The 24,794-nt window shown below is 49.3% G+C and overlaps 1 protein-coding gene across 6 annotated transcripts in view; it reads left to right on the forward strand.

The window, feature by feature from the left end:
- Positions 1–371: 371 nt before the first annotated feature.
- The window catches only part of LOC144168766 (DNA-dependent protein kinase catalytic subunit-like), a 477,503-nt gene continuing 453,080 nt past the window's right edge, over positions 372–24,794 (forward strand). For 5 of the 6 annotated variants that reach the window (XM_077697729.1, XM_077697730.1, XM_077697733.1 and 2 more), the window contains exons 1-8: positions 373–771; positions 836–912; positions 1,318–1,410; positions 4,688–4,762; positions 4,813–4,921; positions 8,572–8,687; positions 20,812–20,905; positions 22,930–23,016. In XM_077697729.1, the coding sequence (XP_077553855.1) occupies positions 645–771; positions 836–912; positions 1,318–1,410; positions 4,688–4,762; positions 4,813–4,921; positions 8,572–8,687; positions 20,812–20,905; positions 22,930–23,016 (778 nt within the window). In that variant the 5' untranslated portion in view covers positions 373–644. Of the gene's footprint in view, positions 772–835; positions 913–1,317; positions 1,411–4,687; positions 4,763–4,812; positions 4,922–8,571; positions 8,688–20,811; positions 20,906–22,929; positions 23,017–24,794 lie in introns of all 6 variants that reach the window. The other variant, XM_077697734.1, reaches the window with a different exon arrangement.

A 24,794-nucleotide genomic window follows, 5' to 3' on the forward strand; every position in this document is an offset into this window, starting at 1 on the left:
AAAGAAAAAAAAAAACTATTCAATTCCCTGTAGTCAAAACAACAGTGTCAGCAAATCGCCCACTCGGGGGGGGACCCAGGGAAATGCTGCGCCTACTTTGGCGTTGTCCCTAGGCGCTCAAAAATAAGTCCAGTGACGTCACGTTTTGTTCACGTTACCCAAGGATTTCTTTCCTCCGTTTAGTTGCTCCGCTCTAGCATAGAGTTTCTTGAGAAACTCTATGCGCTCTATGACTGCCTCTTGCCCTTTTTTTTGGTGGTTCGGTGGGTGGCGGGAAGCATAGGCGGGAGGTTTGGTGGGTGGCGCCGCCACACGGAATTCAGACGCAGTGAGAGAGGGCAAGATGGGCACGCTTTGGGGTGACGCCGCAGGCATCCCAGATCTTAGACCAGACCACGTGATTGGCTTTTCGCGGCGTTTGCGGCTTCGGCGCCATCCTCGTGTGGTTTGTTTGGGTGGTAGCACGTGTAACATAGGAGTCGCATTAGGAAATGCGAATTAATGACACCTGTCGGAAATCAACTAACAAGTAGTAGTGAAGCTGTTCGGTTAGCGTTCCACGTTAAGGGCACCGCAGGCGGGCGTGTCATAAGGCGTCGTTACCTCCTCCCGTGCCACTTGGCGGCCAGCGCAGCTCCGAAGGGATGTCGGAACAAATTCGCGAAGCCCTTTCGAATTTGCACTCTTCGAAGACACCGGACGAAGCGCTGACATTGGTCGAAGAAGTTGACCGTACTTGTCAGGACCAAGCTTTTTCCGATAAAGATGAAGGTATGCAAACAACATGGCCATACATGCTCGGTTGTTGAAGGTTGAGGAACTGTCTTATTCGCAGGCTACATTACCACCCTACTGGCCAGTGACGACAAAGGCCTCGTTGCTTTCCTGAAAAGTTCTGTAGTCAGCGACCAGGTGGGTTCAATTTCGATCTTTGCTTAGCACTTGCTTTGCACCTGCATGATGCCGCTAGTTGAGTCTTGTGTTTTGCACTGAATCCCGGCGCATGGTTACCGCCAGATAAAGATGTCATATCGTGCACTCTGGCAATGAAGTAGGCAGCGTAGAAGCGCCACTTTAACTGCCTGAGCAAAAAGAAATGTATCCGCTAACAAGCATCCGTAACCACGTCCTGTGTGTTCGAGGACGTCACTTCTTTAAGCCGCCCTTTGGGGTTTGGCTTCAAGGTCGAACTTCTGTGAAGCCGTGGCAGTACGATAATGCGCAGGTTTTGCGCAATCGATAATGCGCAGGTTTTGACGGATCGTGAAGCCGTCCGCACCTATGGTTGGCCTAATGACGTGCAACGGTTCCTTTCAGCTCAAAGATGCCAAGGCAAAAGGCCTTCAGGTCCTCACTGGCTGGTTCGAGAAGGTCCCAGCGCAGCTGATGCCCCATGCTGCGGCCGTCAAGGTTAGGCGCAAGTCGTCTTTGGTTCTGAAGTGGAAGCTGAGTGCAGATTGGACTGAAACCAAAACAAGTGGCTAAGGGGGAACACTAAGAAATGTGAACAGTGGAGGGCCCAGCCTCAACACATGCTGTGCAATCAGGTTGATGGATTTTATAAGCTCTACGCATGCGCGGTTTTCTCTGGGTGTTTGCTCAATGCAGTGATGCTCCATATTTCTTTTGCTGTGCCTTCCGCCACTGCTGCACCCACTATTTTGGCTTGCAGCAGGCACCACGTCAAACGTATACTCCTTATTTCAGCACGTTGCTCTGGTATTTGAGGGAGGGGAAAACATTAACCGCTTGACTTTACACTCTGCTTTTGAATAAACGAGCATTGGCTGGCGCAGGGCTCTCACCGGTGATTATGAGCCAGTCCCGGATCTGACTGTCCATGTAAAATGGACAGTCAGATTGGAAAGCTTGGGCCTGCACATGGCTTCTTGCTCAGCTGCGTGGGGATGGTGAGGTGTGGAAGCGGGGAGCGTCGCTTCACTCTAATGGCAGGCCATGTTCTTAAATTGGGAATGTACGAAGGAGTAGCACGTTGTAGAGCTTTCAAACCCGGCAGCCACGTGACACTGTGCACGGCTGTGTGCTCTGTTGTTCGCATTGCCTTGTATCCCCCTAGTGCTTGGTCCCACTTTGTGGCAGAACTCAGTTGGCTTTTGACACACATCTCTTAATGTGGCTGTTTGCATGTTTTTTTTTATTCATTTACTCTCGTACCCACAGCGCCATTCAGGCATTACAGTGGTGGGGTTATACAGTGCAGTTTGAACAACCTGGTAGTACAAAATAACAGTGCCTTGTAATAACAATAACGAAAAATATGCTGTGCATTAAAACAAACTGCGGCACACAATCAAGAGCACGAAGAAGCAGAGTAGCGTAGATCAGTGCTAGTGTGCATCACCAGTGTACACATAGGAGGTAACGGCACTGTACAAATATAGAAGAACATTTACTATATAATACGAAATAAACTTTGCATGAAATCAAAGTACAGCCGTGACAGAACGAGATTTCAAAAGGCGGCGAAAGCTTCGTTTTCTGATGTGATAACTGTGGCAGCATGCAGTCAATTCCATTCTGAAACTGGTTTGGGGAAAAGAGTGCTTTTAAACGGATTAGTTCTGCAACTATATTGTCTAACCTTGAGTTCATGGTCTGGTTGTCTGGATATATAATGCGGCTGGAAAATGCACTGATTGCGCTCTAATCCAGTGTGGCCGTAAAATATATTGTGAAAGAGCTTCGAGCACAAAGTTTGTCTTCTTTTTTTCGATGTTTCATTTCAGTGTTTCTTTTGTAGCAGTAATGCTAAGGTTTCTGTCATAGTTGCCAATAATGTACCTTGCTGCTATGTTCTGTACTCTCTCAAGCTTGTTGCGATCGATACTCGTGCTAGGGTCCTTCCCATACAGTGCATCCGTAATCCAGAATTGGTCTCTGTGTAGCTCTTGTAGAGAATATCGTGTGCTTGCTGAGGAAACAGCTTCGTGTCACGCCATAAGAATCCCAGCACCTCGCATGCCTTTGCTCTTATGGAATCGATGTGTCTGTGCCAACACATTGGTGGTGTGAGGACTATCCCCAGCTACTGTATTTTCCGGTGTATAGGTCGCGGTTTTTTTCTGAAATTTTTGTTGGTGTGTCTTATCCACCGGTGCGACCTATGTGTGGAATAAATCTGGTTCGCAGCGGCCGCATGTGGCCGGCGCACGTTGAGACCCAGCTCTATGGTGTAAATCACTTCCAAGCCCACCGGTACGGCGTTTCTCATAATGGCCCATATGTCGCTTTGGTACGTTACACCAAAGAATTTGCAGCTTTTTCTAGTCAAAAACAATGACAATGGCCTGCGATAACCGCGTGCCACTTTATGCCATGCGCAGTAACTACAGTTCAGAATAAATTCAAAGTAACATCAAACTGGGTTGCAAAAACAAAATGCAGCTTATGAATTATTACAGAGAGTTACTCTGAAGGAGGTAAACGTGATGCTAATTTTTAAAATGACAGCTTCCGGTCGCGTCATTTCCGCCCACTATGACACCTTTATTGCTCTGATTTACGACAGCACGCAAGAGACACGTGACGTTTGGAGAGGTTGCCAAATGGGTCTCCGACTCTTGGGACTCCATTTCTGCAAAAACAGTTGTAGCCGGGTTGATAAAGGCCGGAGTAATCCGGTGCGCGAGTGGTAATGATGTTGGCGAAGAAGACATCAGAGTTGGAGGACGACAGTGATGCGCCGGTGGAACTCCCACTGACGATACTGAATTATTTGTTAGCGAGTCTGAGGAAAAAGACTTCGATGGTTTTGCCTAAATGCCATCCGTAAGTACATGCCATCTGTGTGTATCCATAAACCATTTTTGAGAAGTTAGGTATGTCCAGACTTTGGATGTTATATGCCCGTGGCAGCCGCCGCAACCATGTACTTTCGCCACACTTTCTAACAATCTTATTCACTATGAGTTTACCTAATTAACAAGTGCGTCTTACAAACTGGTGCGTCTTATACACCGGTGCCACTTATATACGTTTTTTTTCGGAAAAACTCATTTTGAGGGGGGTGCGACTTATAGACCGGAAAATACGGTACTTATATTTGGAAACCGTCTGCAAGGGGAACCAGATAGAGTATAAACTGTTGGGGGCATACGCTTTTTTGTGAAACTCATGTGGACAGTTTTTTGTACGTTTGTTTGCATTTGTGATTTACGGCACCAGTTTTCTATTTCAGCTAAATCGTTTCGTAAGATAACGGTATCAGCAATGCTTGTAATTTTCCTATATATTATCAGGTCGGCAGCAAATAATCTGGCGGAAGAAGTGATGGTGTTGGGAAGGGACTTGGTCTTTACAGAGCCAAACCCTTGTGCGCCCATGCGTGGGTAGTGGAGTGCAGGTGGAGAGAAAGCGTCGCTGATAACAGTGCCTGGATTTTCCATTCAGGTTTGATGTGTCCTATCCCGAAGGTAAATGGAACGAAACTGCGGCTGATTCTCGGGACGCCTTGTTTATTCTCCTTCCTTCGCTTCCAGTCGGCGGCCGTCCTCCTCAGTTTGGTAGTAGATCGTGCTCGCAGGCTTTGCTTCGCGCACGATCAGGCTTTGCTTTGCGCACGCGTGGCAGTGCTCGCACACTCGCTCGTGAGAGGCCGAATGGCGGGGTGCGGGGGGGTGCCGTGCTCGGAGGCCCCTGTCGGGATTCCCTGTGGGTCGTCGCCCAGGACGTGAGCAGCCAGCTGGTGTTCCGGGACAAGGCGTCCAAGGTGCGCTGCGCCGCCCTGGGCCTGCTGTCCAAGGTGAGGCGATGCCTGTGCGTGCGTGCCTGCCTGAGCCCTGGCCCCCGCAGGTTCTGGAATGCTGCCAGGGCACGCACGTGGGGGACCAGCTGGACGTGCCCAGCCTGCTGCACCGCTTCTTCGTCCTGCTGTCGCAGCCGTCCAAGCTGACCCCCACCGGTGGGTGCCTCCTCCGGCGGGCATGGCACTGTGCAGTCCTCCCCTCGGCCGGGTGGCGGGAGCACTCGGAATACGGCCCCTAGTGTCACAGTAGCTTTTGGCAAAAGCCCCGAGGAGCTCTGGGCCAGCTCTCAGAATCCTGCTGGGCCCTCCTGATGCGCACACTGCACGAGGCCTGCTCCGGGGGGGCCATGGCAGAGGGGCAGCGGAGAGCCCAGTCCACTGACACATCCATCCCACTTGTGGCACTGGGGCTTCACTGGCCAACCACTGCATGGCTGGGACGGTTCAGCACAACACAGCAGTGACACAAGCACGCGGCAACGCGGCTGCCTAGAAAATCGTATCGCAATAAGAAGCTCTTCCCTCAACTACCAATACCCCCCGTACGGCGGCTCTTCCATCAATGATCGATGCTTCCACAACAACCATACGCTTGTGGTGCGCGCAGTAGATGATAAAAAAGAAAAGCTTTTGCATTAGCACTCGGAACAACCATGCGCTCTGGGTTGAGCGGGAAACTTTATTCCCAATCATGAGAACACATTTGCTGCGCACGATATCAAAACAAACAAGATGGCGGCTGGCATAAGCTCACGGTTTCCTTTAATTCATGAGTACGTTACTCGCATTCAAGGATCGTTTTGTTTGTCTCTAATAAACAAAATGAGTATTACTGAATCCTTTCAGTAAATGCACGGTGCTGATGTGGGCACAATCATATCACGTTCAGTGCACATCTGAACACGCTGGTGGGAGGTTAGCCGCTCTAGGTACGGTGAACAAAAGGCACAGATCAGGATTGCCAGCTTTCAAAGTCGACATCACCTTTATTGGCGCCAGAATGTATGCAGTGGTAAACGCTATGCTTTGACTGTAACCATAGAAAGGAGGGTGTTACGCTTTCCCCAGCTCTGACTTCTCTCATTTCTCTTGCCGTTACAAGCGGCACAAAGTGCAATTTCGATTCCAAGTTGACCCCCCAACATTGGATTGTCAAACCTGAAAAAAAAAAACGGTGGACCTACAATCAGTAAACGCGGTCATTGCCTGACCGCATTATGGCACAGGGTGTGTAGCCCACAGTGTAAGTATTTCCTGTTGATTTACCAGCATTCTTCAACGAGATACGTACATTTGAAAGTGCCTCGCACCTTCCTCCTCTCTCGTTTGCTGGCGTTGGAAAGCTGCTGGCAGGAATGTAGTCTACTGCCCTCATGTCTGGCTTGTACAGCTCATGCGGGAACAGGCGGAAAGTCTGTATCAACCATGAGGTAGATAAAAATTGTGTTCTGAGCACTGTGGTGGCATGAAAATTTTAAACATTTCAATGACTTGCATTTAACCTTCTCTCTGAGCACCAACTGGTGCTCAGAGAGATAGTATAACACTAAGCTTTTTAGATTATGTAAGAAATACATAGCTAACACTAACTGTAACACCTTGCTCAAACAACCTGTGGTTCAACAGACACCTCAAATGTATTCTTAACTGGAGAAAAACATTTTTACAGACCAGCCTATATAAAAACAAGACAGCCATGTGGAGAAATACATGTGTGCCAAACAATACATTAAACTGAACTAAGGAAAGGGCAAATTTTTTGCTCTGAGTTACGGTTATTGCTCAAATCAAATCCCCACAAATTTTGGCAAATGGCATCTCTGAAGTCAAGCTCTGAGCAACTTATGAACTGGCTAGCATTGATGATGAGCCAATTTATAGCAACCAGTGTGCAACTGTTCCTAAACGGACACGAAAAGGTCTAACAAGTTGTCCTGTATTGACAGATTATGGTTCCGAGAATCCAAATACACCATTTTCGCAACTAGTGAGGCAGAAAATTCTAGGAATGTGAAAATGCGTATTGGCGCCCCGTATGCTTTTAGCTACTGTTTTGTGATGTCACGAAAGTTGTGAACGGAGAGGGCTCATCGGAGAAGCATCTGCAAATGTTTCCCCTCGGATAAACAGTCCCTAAGTAGTTGAGCATGTGAAATAAGTGTAAGTCAGAGCTCACATCATTTTAAGAAACACAGACTGCATCTTTTACACAGTGCGAGGGAGGCTGCTTCCCTCACTATTCAACCAGCCGTCGTGCTTTCAGTTGCTTTTTGGAAGACCTCTGGTGCGCAATTGTGAATGCCTGAGGCTTACCAAGCAGGCGGGCAGTGGCCAAAGGAGCGACCTGCTCCTCATCGTGTGCACGTTGCTATCGGTGAAGCGTTTCTGCGCCCAGTTCGAACCTTATCACCCGCCGACCGACCCTTCCTTGTGCTCGTCTGTTTCAGCGAGCCGCTGTTGCTAAGGGATGCTTAAATGGTGCGTCGTGTAGCTCTATCCTTGCTGTGTGTGGGCCGGGCGAGCCTCGGCCATGAGGACCACTCGAGACGGGTGTGTATTTCACCCTGGGCGGGGGCGTGAGCTGGTCGTGTTGGTCAGGGGCACTGGTTGCTGCTGAAAGGGGCTTCGCCTGTGGCTGGCCTCATCGGATCTGGGTGTCCGGCATTTGAAGGCGTGGCGGGACAAATAGTGAAAGTCCTCGGCCAGAGACCGTTAGCAGCGTGAGAGCGCCGACCGTTTACGCTCGAGACTGCATTGGTGTGTTGCTCCTACTTCGTGACACAGTGGCCACGTCACGAAAAAATGTAAGGGAAACTGGAGAAAAATGCAGTGTGTTTGCTTGTTTCTCGGCAAACAATGCATCGTTGCTTGCCGAACAAAGCCCGAGAGAGCTACGAAGCGTGTGATCGTTCAGCTAAAGCAAAATTTCATTCAGCCTTTAGGCTCCCTGTGTGTTTACATGTAGTTTTGACGCCATCACACTAGCACACTATTTTTATCCAGCACTTTCCCCCACGGGGCTGTAGATGAGAAAGAAACATAACACAGTCTAGATGGTGTATAGTATTAGTTACTGGATGACAATCGAACATGTCATGCGTATATACAGGAAACACAGGTAAACAGTGAACAAGCTTCGTCAACCGTTCCTTGGTTATTTAGTACAAAGGGCGGGAATGGGTGCACATGCTCGTCTGGTGGTGTGGCCATCCTTGCGCAACAACTGTTGGCGTGTCATTTCATTTGACCATATAAAACGTCCACTTGTTTTTGCAATGCTAGCCAGTGTGCTGTATTGCAGAGCTGTATGGACTGTGTACTGCGTTGCTTTTGAGCACTGTGGTATCCTGTGATCTTTTGTACAATGTAGCTAATGTGTGTTTAGTGCTGTAGTCACGGACGGAAATGTGCAGCTGCGTAATATTTGGATGCCCTGTATTTTCCCCTGAAATTGTCTTTTCCCCCACCTTTTCGTGTGCGTGCAACCCTGTATTGAATAGTGTTCAGCTGTCCCCTTAACCACAATGGGCGATGTAACTGCGTGAAACAGCCACAAAGAGAAGCCGGCTCCTCGTGGTCACTGAGCCTTTGGGCCGTACAGGTTCAGCCCAACGCAAGCTTGGCATGGTTTCCGTTTGAGCCACTCAGTGGGCGTGTGTTCACTGGGTTGGCTTGCGTGCTGCAGTTGCTTAGGCAGTGCAGGAATGAAACGGAGTTGGTAGGCGTCGAGGGACCATTGTCGCTGTTTTTGCCCGTGACGATGAACTCCCTGCTGGACCCTCTCTCCCGGCTGCTGCCCCTTGCAGTGAAGGTGGAGGTCCTGTGCGTGCTGGGCGTGATTGCGCAGCACCACCCGGCGGCCGCCCTGCCCTACAGCGACAAGCTGCTCTCCCTCTACCTGGGGGAGCTCGGCCAGCTCAAGGTGAGCTTCCACCGGGCCCTGCTGACACGCGGGGAGGGGACGGCAGAAACATTGCCAGCGAGCGAAGCTGGTCCGGTGCAGAGTGCAAAGAGTTGAAGCTAGGTGTCAGCTTCTGCATTCAGCCATCTTTCAAACAAAAGGAACAGCCCGCTGCCGATAACCGGCCGACCAAAACATATTCCACACCTTCAGGGCTCTCGGCTTTGGCGGAAGGCATTGCAGCTCCCGGTAATCGTATGTAAGGTAAAACAGTTCTTGCAACCTTGCAGGACGATCGAAAGTATTGCGTCACATCACTTTACATTGCCATGGCATGAAATTATGCCAACATGCACTATGGGCCCCCAAAAAATGTACCTAGGTCGAGTTCCAAATAACGTATTGCGTGTATATGCGCATGCTGGTTTCATGCCAAGCTTTTAACCAGCACGGAGGCTTATTGAGCAAAATGAGTCATGTCTACGCTAAAAATACAGTAACACTGTTTCTTCAGACCTGGAGGGATATTTCGGTACATTTCCCACAGCCATATCTTCCCAATATTCAGATATGCATTATAGTAAAACTGCACTCAGAAGGAGAATGAGGAGGAGGAGGAGGAGACTAACAGCAAAATTGAGCTGGTTAGTGGGAGGTACCTTCTGTCCATGACGAGAGAGAGAGAGAGAATAAACATTTATTGAGCGCAAGTGCCGATGGCAGGGCAGGCACTCACTCGGTGGAGGGCAATCTTATTCCAGTTTGCCCAGGCTGCGACTTGGCGTCCAGGCCCTCTTTACCAGTTCTTGCTGGTTTCCAAGGTCCGGATGGGCCAGACGAGTCATCCACTGCTCAAAAGATGGGAAGAGGATAGGGGTAGGTTTGGAGTTTGTTGGCACTCCCATACCTGGGGGTGCCGGGCGTTAGGGAGGGATACCGAGTGGGGTAGATTGAAGGGGGGAAGCTGTGAGGATAGGAGTTAGTCTGCAATCACCGAAGCGTGGTGGCTTCTTCTCTGGCTAACCAAGGATGAGGTGGTGGGAATTTTCTTCTGCCAAGCCTGTAATGTTCCAGGACATCTGAATACAAGAAGCGTGTCCATTTTGATGTGAGCGGAGAACATTCCGTCTTGGGTAATGGCCTGGTATGTACGTGCGGGCAGTGGTGTGAGCGGCCTTATTACCGTTGATGGATTCATGCCCAGGAACGCATACGATTTCCACTCAGGTTGCTCTGCCGTGGTTTTTAGAATGGTCAGTGCTGGTGTAGAGATGCGCCCCTGCTGATAAGTTCGACATGCCGTTTGCAAGTCCATTAGTATTGTGATGAAGTCCTTGCTGGTCGTGGCAGCCAGAGGAGTCACAACTTCCTCTGCAGCTTCGGTGGAAGTTGTACGTACAGTCATAGCTCTCATTTCCTGATCCGCTATGTTAACAACGCTGATTAAATATACCGCTGCGTCGATGAATCTTGTTGTTGTGTTACTTCCATACTTGGCATTCACTTTTTTAAGGAAGAAGAAAACGTGGCGCAAACTAGACGTAGACGAAAGAAACGAGGTAAGACATATACAGGCGCCAACTTCCAACTGTTTATTTGAAGCAAACCACGCGAAATTTATACCAGTCTTATCTAAGCAGAAACAACAACGATAACAAAACAAACAAACAAAGAAATCAACCTAGGTATAATCATGTTAACAAGTGTAAAAGGTGGTGGCAATGGCTAAAATGGCTAAGTACAACACTGCTGAAAGAATGACAACAAATCTACGTCAGCCTCAAGAGTAATCAAGATGGTCCAATAGCGCGTGCCTGCAATCCAGGTGCAGACCAAACCGAAAAGAGGGAAGGACAGCTGCACGTGCTAAACTACACGCTGTGGTTTAAAAATGACAATTCTTTTTCACTTAATGCTAGTGACGGCGTGCTAACACACTTGTCGCGGGCTCTTTTGATAAAAACCGCCTCGATCACCTCCCTCTCCGTTTTGTTTCTTGCTCTCCTCAGCAAGGTCGTCTTATCCAGGAGTGGCTAACACACACAGCGCTTGCAGTGGTCTGCAAGGTGCCCTCCCAAGTTGCTGCTGACGGCCAACCGGTGTTCTCTGGCACGTTCGTTGAAAGGAGCCATGAAGAGGAAACACAAGTTTGGTTCATTCAAAAGATTGTCTCGTTAGAATCATACTGACACCACTTTTAACGTAAACTTCGCTCAAATAAGCTACATAATTAGGAAAAACGGGAATGGTCATGCGACCCACCAGCTCATTTCCCACAACAGAACCTATGATGTCACATGAGCTAAGCTCTGCGATTGGCGGAGGCTGGCAGAAGCAGACGCAAATTAGGTAGAGCTTACAAACTAGACGAACGAGCGATTTGCGCTTAAATTCAGGGCACATTCTTTACAAAGCAATAAGAATGATGGGACAAACAGTGGAAGTTACGAAAGCACATGTAAACATAGAAGTACTGATGCGTTCTGCTGTTCGTACTGCGCACAGCATGCTTGGTTTAGCTGCACAGCACTACGGGGCTTGGGGTTGTCTCAGACGACACTGGCCGATTGACGCAAGCAACGGTGTCTTACGTGACCCCATTTGTCGAGCGAGCACTGTTTCAGGGAACGAATATTTTCTCCCAGAACAAAAACAAGCCAGGTTTAAATGCGGGCAAAAACAAACCAAACGCTTGCCACGGTATGGTGGCGCCATCTAGGTTACGGAACGTAAAGAAACGCGGGAACAAACCAACACCGCTGTACAGGGTGAAGACAACCTTTGAACGGCCCCGTGCCGCCGCAATTGGGCCAACGGGCTCAACGCGTTATTCTTTTCGTTTCCCACGAGACCTAGCAACGCGAAACAGACAATATGATTCAAACTTCTTCAGTAAACAGCGTTGTGGCGATAATTTTAGCGCAGTTTTGACACAACGACTTGCTTCGGCGGCGAGCGAGCAACCGAAAATGGCTGCGCCAGCGTATACGTGTCTCTACCCTGTACGGTGGATGCGTGAATGAAGGTACTCTAGGCTGCAGAGTGGTCGGTTCCTATGATGTCATTTGGGACCACGAAAACGCACGATTGAGTGGGAAAATCAAAATTTTAACCTAAATTGTTTAATTTCTCACTGAATAAAGCACCGTTTGTATCCAGACAAGCGCTGGGGGCACTATAAAACACGAAATCTTTCGAATAAAACCAACTTGCATTTTCTCTTCATGGCTCCTTGAAGCAACGTCCAGTCTGGCCGATATACACCCTTTTGCATTTTAAGGGGATGCTGTAAATGACGTTGCTAACACACACGGTGTATAGCGTGGCGTGCTTTTTTGAGCATGACTCCGGCATCTTATTGGCCATCATAGGGCAAACCTTAGCCAGTTTGCACGGGGCGGAACACACAACGTGCACTTTATACCTGGACGCGACCTTCTTGATGTTGTGCGAAAGCCTGTGGATGTACGGTATTATGTGCGTTTTCATTTTTTCTTTCTCTTCCCGCACTTTTTTACCGTGTTTCACTTGTGATAACGATTTCCTCCCACCGTTTAGCCATTGTCACCACCTTTTACACTTGTTAACATGATTTACCTAGGTTGAATTTTTTTGTTTTTTTTTGTTTTTTTGTTTTGTTGTTGTTGTTTCTGCTTAGATAAGACTTGTATAAATTTCGCGTGGTTTGCTTCAAATAAACAGTTGGAAGTTGGCGCCTGTATATGCCTTGCCTCGTTTCTTTCGACTACGTCTAGTTTGCGCCATGTTTTCTTCTTCCTTAAAATATGTACCAACTAGCTCAGCAACAAGTTTTGTCAAGTTTTGGCATTCACTGCTTTAGCTCTAGTGATGCGGCGTGCCTTGTTATGCACGGGGTGCATGCTTCTTGGTATCGGTAGAACTCGAATGAGCTGTCGAATTTGTAATGGAACTCGTGTCTTGTGGTCTTGCATATCCTAGCTGTCCTGTGGGAGTTAGCTTCAGTTGTCCCAGCTTAGAGGCGCTTCCTTTATCTCCTCCAGACTATTATGTATTCCCAGTTGGAGCAACCTTTTCGTTGATGGTAGTGCTTGTAAGCTTGTCGAATTCTAGCATCCAGTCTGGCCTTCTTCGTTGTTGTGAGGGCAACATAGGGCGTACCACGTGCGGCCCTGCTGATCAGTGCTTGTATGATGCGCGGGGTATCCAACTCTGGCAAGCCAAACCTTCTATTCGACACCCAATGTACGGGATGCATTGGCTGGCTGAGAGTGCGGTTGAGAGGGGCAGTGGAATGCATTCCTGAGCCATTTTTGGGAATCGCAAGCCCTAAAATACGCAGATGGGGCACACTGGGAACTGGTTTGCCCTATATTGTGAGCTCGGGCCCGGGAATGCGTTCCTTGCTCTGAGTAGCTTTCCCAGATACTTGTGTAAGCAGAGATGATTTCTCTGGGGCACATCATAGGCCTTGAGCTCGAAGGTATTGGTGTGCCTTGTCAATGGCTAATTGTAGGGCGTCTTGTTGCTCCCATGTTCATCCCTGTGGGGTTCTAAAGGGCCAAGTCCGCATAAAGTGCATGCCGTAGATGCGGGATGTCATTGACTATCCGAAGGAGATCTATCATTACTATATTGAAGGGGAGCGGTGATATCACCAAACCTTGTGGAGTGCCCTTTGGTATCGTTTTACCAGGACAAGAGAGTAAGAGTAATCCTCTTCAATTTATGGAATGCCATCCCGAGTAGGCCAGGATTTCTTCTTTATGCCTGAAAGGGTTTGAAAGCAATAGGAGCTGCTTAAACACATTCATCGGTTTCGATTCTTATTATACTGAAAACTGGCATGCATACTATTTATTGTGTTCGTTAGCGAGTATATCAAGCCTTTAACACTGTAGTCGTATCATAACTGTAGGGGTTGAGAGTCAGTTCGTTATGATAACGATGGTTACGATAGAAATTCAGATCACAAGACGCCCTTGAGTGCTCTGGACAACATTGCTTGCGCCACTTCGCGGTGGTCCAGTGCAAACATTCTCATTTAGTTTACATGTGAATAAACAACGCGCACGCGGATATGCACTTTCTTGCATGCAGCCATAATGAAAGCCAGTTTGTGCAGAAGGTACTCTATGCCTTACAGCCTGAAGAAAATATCTACATGATCTTTGTGAGTCTTCCAAACAACCCAAAAGCTTCTAATAAGACGTTTGTGACGGTGCAGAAAAATGAATGTGTTGGGCACTGAAAAAAGCCATTCGTCGGATGCCAGTCAACAACAATGAAAGAAATAGAAGACAGCTGTTTTGTTTCCTGCTGTGCGATGCGTGTGTAGGGTCAAGCCCGCTGTTTGGTGCGTAGCATTAGACTGTTGAGTCTTCATAAGAGCATCTCAAAAATACTTAGGGAAGCCTATGCATTTTGAATCGCTATCAAAGAGCTTTTAGCACTGCACCTTGCAAATAAGCTAGAAAGGACGAGTTACACACGGTCATCTGACCGATGCTCTGAAGAAAGTTGTTCTCTCTCTCTTCGTCTGTTGCCGTCTTGTGCGGGACACAGCTTGAAACTATAGACCTTATGCAAAAGTGCCGCCATCTACCGGAAGAAAAACGAAACGAGCACGCGACCGCCATGTTGGGGGATGGCGGTCGCGGGATTGCGTGGTGCAGAGCGAGTGAGGGGCTTTCTGGGCTTGCGATCCTTTTATATTCAGATTTAAGCGCAGCAAAATGAGCGATGAGTTATCTGTGGACCTTTCTCTGTTGCCCGCATTCGCGAGCGACTTCGTAAATACGCATTATGCATCGAAAAAGCAGTCAGGGAGGCACCGGCAGGGAAGCTTTTGGAGGCTGTGGCGTTTCTTTTCTTTTTTTGGCTTTGAGAACGCAAACATTGAAAGTGCATCCGTGTTGGTTCGCATCCTTCAGGTTTCTCGGGAGGTCATTCCTGAAACGCTTCGAGCTGATGCGGGCTGCCCTGAGGTTGAAATGGAGGAGAGGGGAGGGGATGGCACTCCGCGATATAGCTATACGCTAAGGATCCTCTGGGACGCAGAGGAAGCCTGCAAAACAGAAGCAAAACAAAAAAAAACTTAATAAAATAAATTGCATACCTGGCATTTTTTAGCAGTGGAGTTATTGTAGCTGGCCGTAATGTGTAGTGTGTACCGCACGGGGTGTGTAATGGGTTAAACATTGCCAATATAGTACCAATAAATTTCCGATGAATAATTAAATTACCAATAAATTGCCGAGCACTCGTGAGTGCGTGCCTCGCGGCGACCGCTGAGCGTCCCCTGCTCGCTCCCTGGACAACAAAACTGGGTGCACACTACTGCTTAGAAAATTCCGCTCGAAAAATTTGATCTTGGGAACATAGGCTACGGTCAAACAGCAGGGGTTATTACGTACGTTACTTGCGCTACTCATGGCGCTACGTGAAGGTTGCAACTCTCGTGGATCCCTTATTTCCTGTAACGTTTGGCAAACTGAAGAATGCAGGGTACTTCCATAAAAGCCCACCGAACATCCAGAATAAGAAGACAACACAGGCACGCAAAGCACGAACGGCAGACTCAAAACTCATCCCACATGACAAAGTACGAGCTGACCGATGCAGTGCGCCTTCACTACCAGCAGACAGGAGTGCTTGGCGGCAAATACAGGGCCAGAATATACCGTATAATGCGGAATATAGGTCGAGATTTTTTGCAGAAAAATGTGCCGAAAAGTCACCCCTCGACCTATATTGCAGTCACTGGCAGTTGTCATCTAGCGACCGGGCAGCCCATCGAGCCCACCCAAAGGCACCATCGCCGCCACCATCAATCGGACGCGACGCCATCTTTGTTTTGTTGCTTCTCTCGCTGTTGGTGAATGTGTGCGTGCTATTTTCTTCTTGCTCAAAATGAGTTTAGGCACTTGGTGCCAGTTTACAGCAGCATTTAAAAGAAAAGTTGGGGGTTTTCCAAGGCCAATGACGTGCCCGCCTTGCGCCAGTTCGGTATCGCCAAAAGAAGTGTCGCTAGCGGCGTTAGCTGAACGGGCAGCTCTCGGTATGCAACGCTCGGAAGGCCTCGTTTCATGGGCGCTGCTCTGTGCACCTGTGCTGCTGTACAAAGGGGCAAATTTTGTCCGCTAGCGTCGTGTGATGTCTCTACGAGTGGATAGCCCAAGATGTTTGCTGACCGCCTGCACAGACTGGCTGTCGCTCCGGTCTGCACACGAGTGTCTCATGCTTTGCGCTCGCTTCACGATGACATGGTCTTGCGAGTGTTTAAGAAGTGCTGCGTAAGCAATTCTCTGGACTGCACTGAGGACGACCTGCTGAGTGGGCGACAGCGAGCCAGAAGCAGTCGTCCGACAATACTTCAGACAGTTTTATGAATAATCTGAGACGAAACAAGTGATAGTCTCAATAAAACAATGGTTGGTGCCAAATTATTTTTTTTATGCATTATTCGGCTACAAGGTAAGGGGGTCGACCTATATTCCGCCTCAACCTATATTCTGCATTATACGGTAGCTCACTTTGGGGCCATTTTAGTCCTGCACATATTATTCGTTTCGCGACTATGCATGCGATCTAGCTATAATATTACTGCGCGAAGGGAAGTCAACACCTGCAAGCGACTTCACGCAGGGCTCGAATCATGCTTCTGTTGAGAAATAAAAAGATGTGTACACTATTTCCGTGGTCGTCCTCGTATCATCTTTGTGCACAGCAAGTTACACGGCAGTATTTAAGCATCTTGGACAACGATAAATGCCGCCGTGCGCGTCACTAACCCCGGGCTATCATGTATGCTGCCGTATCCGGAGATCCTGGAATCCCCAAACATGGCGGAAGCACATGCGGTTCGCGCAAGAGGGCGGCAGTTTTTGCATAAGGTCTGTTTAGGTTGGAGGCTGCAAAAATAGCTGAATTACTAGAAATGTGCTTTTTAGTGCACTAAAGCATCAAGGAGGGCAATTTCTGGCCCAGGCACTGCTGCCCCTCACCAGTGGAATGTAACAGACGACAGTGGCGCCAGTCCCTAAGTTGATGTCAGAGCCAGGGGGCGCCACTCAAACATCTCGCCACAAATGGATTCAGTGCGGCATTTTGCGTGCATTGATTGAACAGAATAATGGAGTTGAAAAGGAAGGTAGTGCAGAACTGTGCCCTCCTCTTTGGTGTACTTCTCTATTCCGTACTTATATTATAAAGAACCTGCAATGCAACCTGCAATGTGGCATTTCATGTGTGGTTATTTGACGGCGTAAGCGTGCTGCCCACATTCTGTTTGGCCGTTTTTGTTCGTGTTTGTGGCCATTTGTGGCACCCTTGCCGGCTGCCCAAGTGTAGATTAGCTGCAGTGCCACGGCTTACCTTGAGTTCTTGTACTGCCTTTGCACTGTGGAAAGAAATTTAAGCACGACTGAGACAGCGACAACAGAAAGACGATGGAACAAGTGCGGATTGCAACTGGTCTTAGTAGAAGCACAGGCACCGAAAACGGCAATGAAAAAATTCGGAATTCATCGGCGAGGCTGGTGATGCTTTGGAAGCGTCCCTCGAATTCTCTTTGGAAATCATGGACGGGTTCAGCGAAGTTATCACAGGATTGTTTACCCACGTTCTCCAGCAACTTCAGGGTTAGAAAATGATCGTCTGTCGCTCCCAAAGTTGCAATTTGAATTGAAAGACCTGAATGTCGTCATGCATTTTTGTGATGCATGTTTCCCTGAAGTTTAACGTTGAGGCAGTTCAAATGATCAGTGATATCAGTGAGGAACGCATGGGAGAGGAGCCACGTTTCGTCTGACAGCTCAACAATGGCCCTGTTCTTGCTCTTCATGAAGCATCAATTTCGTCTCGGAGTTCAGAAAACTATTTCAGCACTCTTCCACGACTCGGCCATCGCCCCTCTGTATGGTACAAAATTTCACCATATTCGCTGCCAAACGGGTCTAAAAGAGATACAAATTGGCGGTGGTTAAGAGCTCTTGAACGGATAAAGTTCACTGCGCTGAGCACGATTTCCATGATGCTCTTTGTTTGCAGAGCCTTGCCGCGTGGTGCTTCTTGGTGCAAAATGCAGTGAACCGCGGCAAATTGATGGGTGATTCCGAGGGCAGCGAGTTTCGTCCGCAATCGACCAACAGGCCCGCTCTTGCATCCCACCATTTAAGGCGCACTGTCTGTAACCAAACAAACCAACTTTTCCCACGGTAGTCCAGCGTGTTCGACCACTCTTTCGAGAACAGAAAGAATGTCCGCCCCTGTGGTCGTGCCTTTCATTGGGATTAAGTCCAGGAGTTCCTCAGTGATGTTCGCGTTTTTATCGACACCCCTTACAAAAATAGCACCTTGTGCGTTGTCTGTAATGTCAGCGCTTTCATCAACTGCAATGGAGAATGCTTCAAACTCGTGGCATCTATGTGGCATCTGTTGATTAATCATCTTTCAATGTCTCCACTGAGCTCGTCAATTCTCTGGGCGACTGTGTTTGGAGAGAGGCTTATTTTCTTGAATGTCTTTTTCATGCTGGGACAGGTAGCATCAGCGACTCCAAGCAGGCACTGCTTCACGAACAGACCTTCAGTGAAGGGCTTGGATGATTTGGCAATAAGCTCAGAAATGACGAAGCTTGCCTTTACCGTTTCGTCGCTTGCTTTGGCCGCCTTTTTGAACAGGTTTTGCTGCTTTCCCAACGCCGCCTTCAGTTGAGTCACGGTGTGCTCGCGAACGTTGCCAGTAAGAGCACCATACTTCTCATGATGGCAAGACATGAAGTGGCATCGAACATTGTACTCCTTCGGCACAGCCAGTCTGGTGGCAGACTAAGCACAACACCTTGTGTCTTCATTCCGTGAAGAAATAAGGAAGTTCCCATCGCTCCTGAAAGCACCTCTTCTCGTCTTCCACTTTGCGTTTTGCAGACTGCTTGGACAACGACATTGTGGCCCGTTAGACTTCCACAGCAGAAACCTTCGTTGTTTGCAGATCTTCCAAAAAACAACAGGTCAAAAAGACACCTGTCACATTTACGGAGGCGACAGGCGCGTAGGAGCACAATTATGTAGTGCGCTCTATCATGATCGACTTGGGGCGCCGCTACCTTTCACAGTGCTGTAAACACGTTGCGAGTCGAAGGATAGGCGCTTAGTTTTGTTTCTCGATACGGGGCGTTTGATGTCTGGAAGTACACAGTTTCGATGTGCAATGTGCAGTCTTTTCCTCAACAGCGCGATGTCGCTCTCTCCCAGGCCATAAATAACGCTGCGACAAGCCCCTAAACTCATGTGGGCGCATTTTGGAGCCCGAACGCAGAATCCGACATGTGGCTGCGCCCTTTTCGCCACATCTGCAGCGAAACGTGTTTGACACGAAGATGACTAGGAAAGCAAATATCTGCAAACACCACATAACGCCCGGAAACCTTTGCACTTCCTCAGTAGCCTGGAAAACTCCGGTCAAGGCGCGTCTTCTCATTAGCAGCGTGCAGCCCCATTCGTGGGGTCATAAAACGCCGCGGAGAAACCTGTGCTCGCCCAGCCCTGTGCGCACTGTAGAGTGCTCGATTCACAAGTCGCGGTTGCTTGCGACCATTGTGCACCCGACTTAACGGCGCCCCAATTGAGGGTCCTCCGGAAAAAAGGGGTGTCTGCTCTGGTAACGCAAAGCAGTGAAAGATGTTATCCACGCGTTTTCGAGCAGTCTCTGGCCATCTGCGTCTTTGGCTTTTGCTTAAAAAACGAAAATAAATAAACCGAGACACTCATGAGAGGGCTGCGGGCCGCAATAAAAGGATGCGGCCCGAGACCCCTGGGCTAAGGCATTGTGCTGCTGAGCACGAGGTCATGAGTTCATTACCCCGGCCGCGGCGGCCGCTTTTCTGGTGGAGGCAAAAAGCAAAAACGCTTGGTGTACGAGATTCGGCGCACGTTAAAGATCCCCAGGTGATCAAAATTAATACGGAGCCCTCCACTACGGCGCGCCTCATCGCCTGCGTTGCATCGGTGCATTAAACCCTACAATCGATGAATCAAAACCCTGTATCTCGAAACGTTTTTTTCATGGGGCTGCGGACATCTCAAAATGTTGACAGAGAGGACAGAAGGCAAAGTCAGCTACAGACAGCTAACAATGTCTCCGTTCTAACACTCAGTTCCCGCTATCCGGTGAACGCAGTCGTGAATGGCATATTCACGTTGTGTGATGTCAGTGTTGCCGTTACTGGAATGCCGTCTGAAGCCTGCATTGGTGGAGAGAGCTGTGGACGATGCCGCTTATCACGAGGACGAAGCGGAGCCTCGAGAAGTGCCTACGACGACAGGAACAACAAAGATGCTGCGCCTGCTTTGCAACAAGGTAGCAGTGGTCACCAACAATTGATGTGGTGCATCGAGCAGCTTGAGAATGCTTTTCTGGGACCAGAGCAAATGCAGTGGCGCAGGTAAGCATCACGCCGTTCTTTCTTTGCAGTAATAAAAACTTGTTTTTCCTGCGGACTGTTTTGCTTTTATTACGAAAGCTGCCCTGTGCAGTGGAGCTTTTGCTGCTAAAGCATTAGCTCCTATTTCAGTGACTTGGCCATACTTTTTTGGCATTTTGCTTAACTGGAAACTGCGAGTTAGTGAGGGATTATTGTATGTGCATGTCTACTATTCACCGGGAGCATGCGTAAAGAAAAACCACTGAAAACACGGGTGACACAGCTGCAATCAAAGTGAAGCCTCCAAATGATCAAATTCACTGGCATGCAGACTTGTCGCTGACACACTGGCCCCCCCTTTTTTTTTCTAATATAAAAAGCTGCTCCCTGGTTGTGGCGTTATCACTCCTCCTGCTGGGAGCTTGTCCCGTTGTCTTTCCATTGCTGCTGTCCCAGTTGTGCACTATTTTTTTCACCAACATGCACCAACTTGCCCCAGTGTTCTTCCATGGCACTGTTCTGGTGCAGAATGCTTGGCGCACGCACGCACTGTGGCCAAGCGAACAGCAGGGGGAGTGCCTTTCTTGCCTGGGAAAGTGTGCGAGCAGCTTCTGCCGCACGGGCCGCCCTGGGCCAAATAGGGGGCGCGTCAGAGGGTGCGGGTCGCCCCAGCTAATCTGTAGAGCCGCACTGTGGCCTGCTGAAGTGAGGTGGCTGCTGCATGCTCTGCTTGCCCTGCAGAAGGCGGCGGACGGGAAGGAGCGGACAACCTTTGCTGGCTGCCTGCAGGGCCTGGCTGGCTACCTGCACAACTTCGGCACCAGCTTCGACGAAGGTAACGGGGCCCCCATCATGTTGTTTTCCCACCTCTCGCGTCGGCACGGCACCACGGGCAAACCTGGCAGGCAGTTATACCCCTGCAAACGTGCCACTTTAAGTGCAATTACACAGGGCACTAAATGAAATGTCGTTCAGGCGCAGCTGAACCGCAAGTGCGAATGACACTTGGCACGGCACGCACTTTAAGCTGCCCAGGCCGAGTGAGTTGTCTCGGCCGCAGGGGTAAAAAATTGGGAAAAGTAACATAAAAGATGTCTAAAAATTGTGTTAACATTACGTATGGATGTATTGTTGATTTATTATTACGGAAAGGGAAGCAGCGGCCATGAAGAGAATCCCTCGCCCAACGACGTGCCAGCACCGCCTGGTGGGGTCAGCCAGCACCCATGGCCGGCACTGTAGGTAGGGAGGCTGGAAGGCTTCCGCCACCCTTGTGCAGGTGGTGTAGTGGCTTCTAGGGTAGCTCATTTGTTGTGGCCGTGACCCCGTTTCAATATTCTCGCTTATAATCCACGCTCTCTGGTAATTTTCCCTCGCATGATAATGCTGCTGCGATTCGCTGCGCAGTGAATGAAAGTACCACCGCCGGTGTTCAATCGCAGTCCCAACGGCCTTTCTTGTGGACTTGTTGAGAGATGCTGATTGCAGGGTTGAACAATGTAAACACAATAAAGTGGTTGCATTATCTCTCATGTGGCAACCAAGTAATTTTGCGGAATATTTGCACCAGCTATCATCACTGACGTCACGGCCACAGGCACTTCATTTTGTCGTTTAGCATCATGCAGCCGTAGCGTCATTCAGGGAGCCCGAGTGCACTTGAAGAGGCACGATTGACGGGGCCATCGCTTCTCCCCCACCTCGAGCGCACTGTCACGGGCTTGCTGATCTCCAAATCAGAGGAGGCACCCGAATAAGCGCAATGGTACGCAGCCCCCGAGGAAGCGCCGTGGAGAAGCGCACCAATCGCGCAAAGGTGGTGGCACCCTGCATTTGATCGAAACTGTTCTGCCAGGCTTGTAACAAAATTTAGTAGAGGTGCGCAAATATTTGAAACTTCCAATACCAGTGTTTGCTGTTCAATTTAATTCGCAACACACTTTTTTCTTTCGAAGAGTGAATAATACAGGAATAAAAGTTGGCCCTGCTGCACGACTTGCCGCTCAGCATGACGCCTGTGGTTTCCTTTGTGCGCAACGCCTGAACCGTGCAAGGAAGCCGAGCACACGTGAACCTGGGGCGTGGTAGCTCTGCTGTCGGAAGTGGGACGCCACCCGTGCGAAATGTACGAGCAGTAGAGGGGCACGAGTGTGGAATGGGAAGCTGCTTCCTGTTGGCAGTGAGCGAACATATTTATTGGTCATCCCAGACACTAGCGTGCCTGGCAGAGGCTTCTTTTCAGTGGCTGCAGGCACTGCACCCAGTCCCTGCAGCAGTCTTCTTGCAGTCGCAGCATATTTTTTAATCGCAGTTTATGCCGAATTTTTGTCCACTGCTCATCTATCTTGTCCTCATTTGATTCCGTATTCCTATTTATTTGTAGCACTTTATTATTGATCTCAAAAAGACGCATTGAGCACTTATTGAGCACTAGCACATACACACTTTGGTGTGCTATTGAGTCCGGACGGTCCAAGTTATGTGCTTTTGTGCAGATATGTTTGGAAGCCGTACACACACTAAACCAAAAATGTCTGTATTCAATTTTCAGTTCCAAATTTAATATTTGCGCACCTATAAAACTTAAATCTGATTCGTGCAGTGTATTGTAAAAGATAAGGTATAGTTAACTTTTTGTTTCTAACTTTGCATGTCCACAAGCTACGAGTACTTTTTTTTTACTTCCCAGCAATGGGGTAAACGTGCGGAGGGTCCTTCAGCCACTCAAACGATTGCCACATTGCGTTTTCTAAAGCAGCGTTGCCTGCTTCTTTCAGTGCGGCTAATAAACACTTTGTGGCAGCGTCTAAAGGAACCGGTGTCGGTGGGTAAGCAGAGCGTTCTTGTGTGCACTTGCAGACCCCGACAAGTGCTTCCTGCTTTTCTCGTACGTGAAAAAGGCCCTGGTGCCGAGTGGCCAAGCCACGCGCTACGACGTGCCCCGAGGTGAGGCCCCCACGTTGCTTCAGTGCGCTGCCCGTGCGGACAGGCACAGTGCCTGGCGAAAGTGGCAGGCCGTGCAACTCTGCTTTGAAGGCAGCCTCGGTCCGGGGCACGGGGAGGCTTCCAGTTGGAAGCCAGGTGGACAGGCATGTAAATGGCTGACACCCGCTTGTGGCCGGTTGCTTGTGGGCTAAAGGCCAAAGAAATTTTTGTTCCACCTTTAAAGGGACAAAATACAAGTTTCTCTACAGCAATATATGAGCTTACCGAGAACGTGAATATTGCACTCTTACGCATAGCTTTTGTTGAAATAAGGTAGAAAAATAGTGAAAAAGTGATTACAGGAGCCCCCCGCACGGGGCACCTTGAGTAATCTTGGTGATGGTGTTGGCGACACCGTGGACCTCGAGTCCCAATACTCTTGCTGTAATCTACCGTGGCTACGAGTTGTAAGGTGAAGGGTAGAAACCACAAACGGTGGCCGTTGGAGCCCAGGTCAAGATCTGGCATATGGGCTCCCTGACTGTTTACCAGGCAGGGAGCTCTGGGACCTCGTCAACTATCAGGGTAAGGATGACGAAGAAAGTACCCCCGTCTCCCTGCTTTCATACTATGCTCTATGGTATTTTCAAACCCCCCCTCCCAAACGTGATCGGTCCCTGAAAAGGGGCTGCACCGAAGTATCTTTTCCCCCATTTAACATTTCCTGAGCCAGATCATTACTCTTGATTTCTTCTCATGGAGTCCCTCAGTCCATCCCACCCTCTTGCATCTCAGTCAGTCTTTTTGATCACTAAATATCTTGAAGCCATAATAGGAAAAAAAGGACTGATGAACTCCTCATCGAGGTAAATGACAAGCAGCAGTCCTCAAAGCTTCTAGCTCAGACTAGACTGGCTGATCTCGACATCAGGGTCACGCCCTCAGGGTCACACGGAGTCTCAACAGCTCGCAGGGTGTGATATCCGAGACAGATTTTATGAACGAAATGGATGTGGATCTCCTTGTGGGCTTGAAGGATCAGGGCATCACTGCCGTGAGACGCATCACCATCCGCAGAGACGACAAGGAGATTCCCACCAAACATATAATCTTGACCTTTGACCGCTCAGCAATTCTGCAACATGTAAATGCAGGTTTAATCCGGTGCTCATTACGTCCCTACATCACGAACCCACGGTGCTGTTTTAAGCACCAGCGGTTCGGGCACAGTACAAACTCTTGCCGTGGCCGAACGACCTGTGCAAAATGCGCAGCGCACGATCATTCGAGCGACAACTGCCCATCCGACACCCTCACTTGTGTGAACTGCGGGGGACCGCATGCGGCATACTCCCACAAGTGCGAAAAATTCCAACTAGAAAAAAAGATCATAAACATCAAGGTCACTGAGAACATCACTTTCCCAGAGGTGAGAAAGTGGTTCGCCTCTTTCCCTTGGGGAGGTATGCCGACGCAGTTCGCCTGTGGGCGGAGCGGCGTCTGGTTTCCACAGGGACCCAGTTCAGCGAGTCTGACCTGGTCCCTCCCCCGCCCCCCTCTGGGTGGCCTCAGGCAGGACCAAACCGCCACCCCACCGCCGCTTGCTGAGGCAGCAGCGGTTGTGGTGTCAACCGCTTCCGTTGGGACCGGTGCCACCACTGCCTCCTCTTCCTCCAGTGTGTTGGAGGGTGCCGAGGGGATGGACACCGGAAGCCCTGCATCAGCTCCCACCGCACCGCCCGTGCCACCTCTGGCACCCTCGGCGGTGGCGGCTCAAACGAAGGGTCCCTGAAGGGGGG

Source organism: Haemaphysalis longicornis, unplaced genomic scaffold (genome assembly GCF_048455015.1).
Source record: "Haemaphysalis longicornis isolate Haplotype H1 unplaced genomic scaffold, Haemaphysalis longicornis Haplotype H1 scaffold_2, whole genome shotgun sequence".
Lineage (NCBI taxonomy): Eukaryota > Metazoa > Arthropoda > Arachnida > Ixodida > Ixodidae > Haemaphysalis > Haemaphysalis longicornis.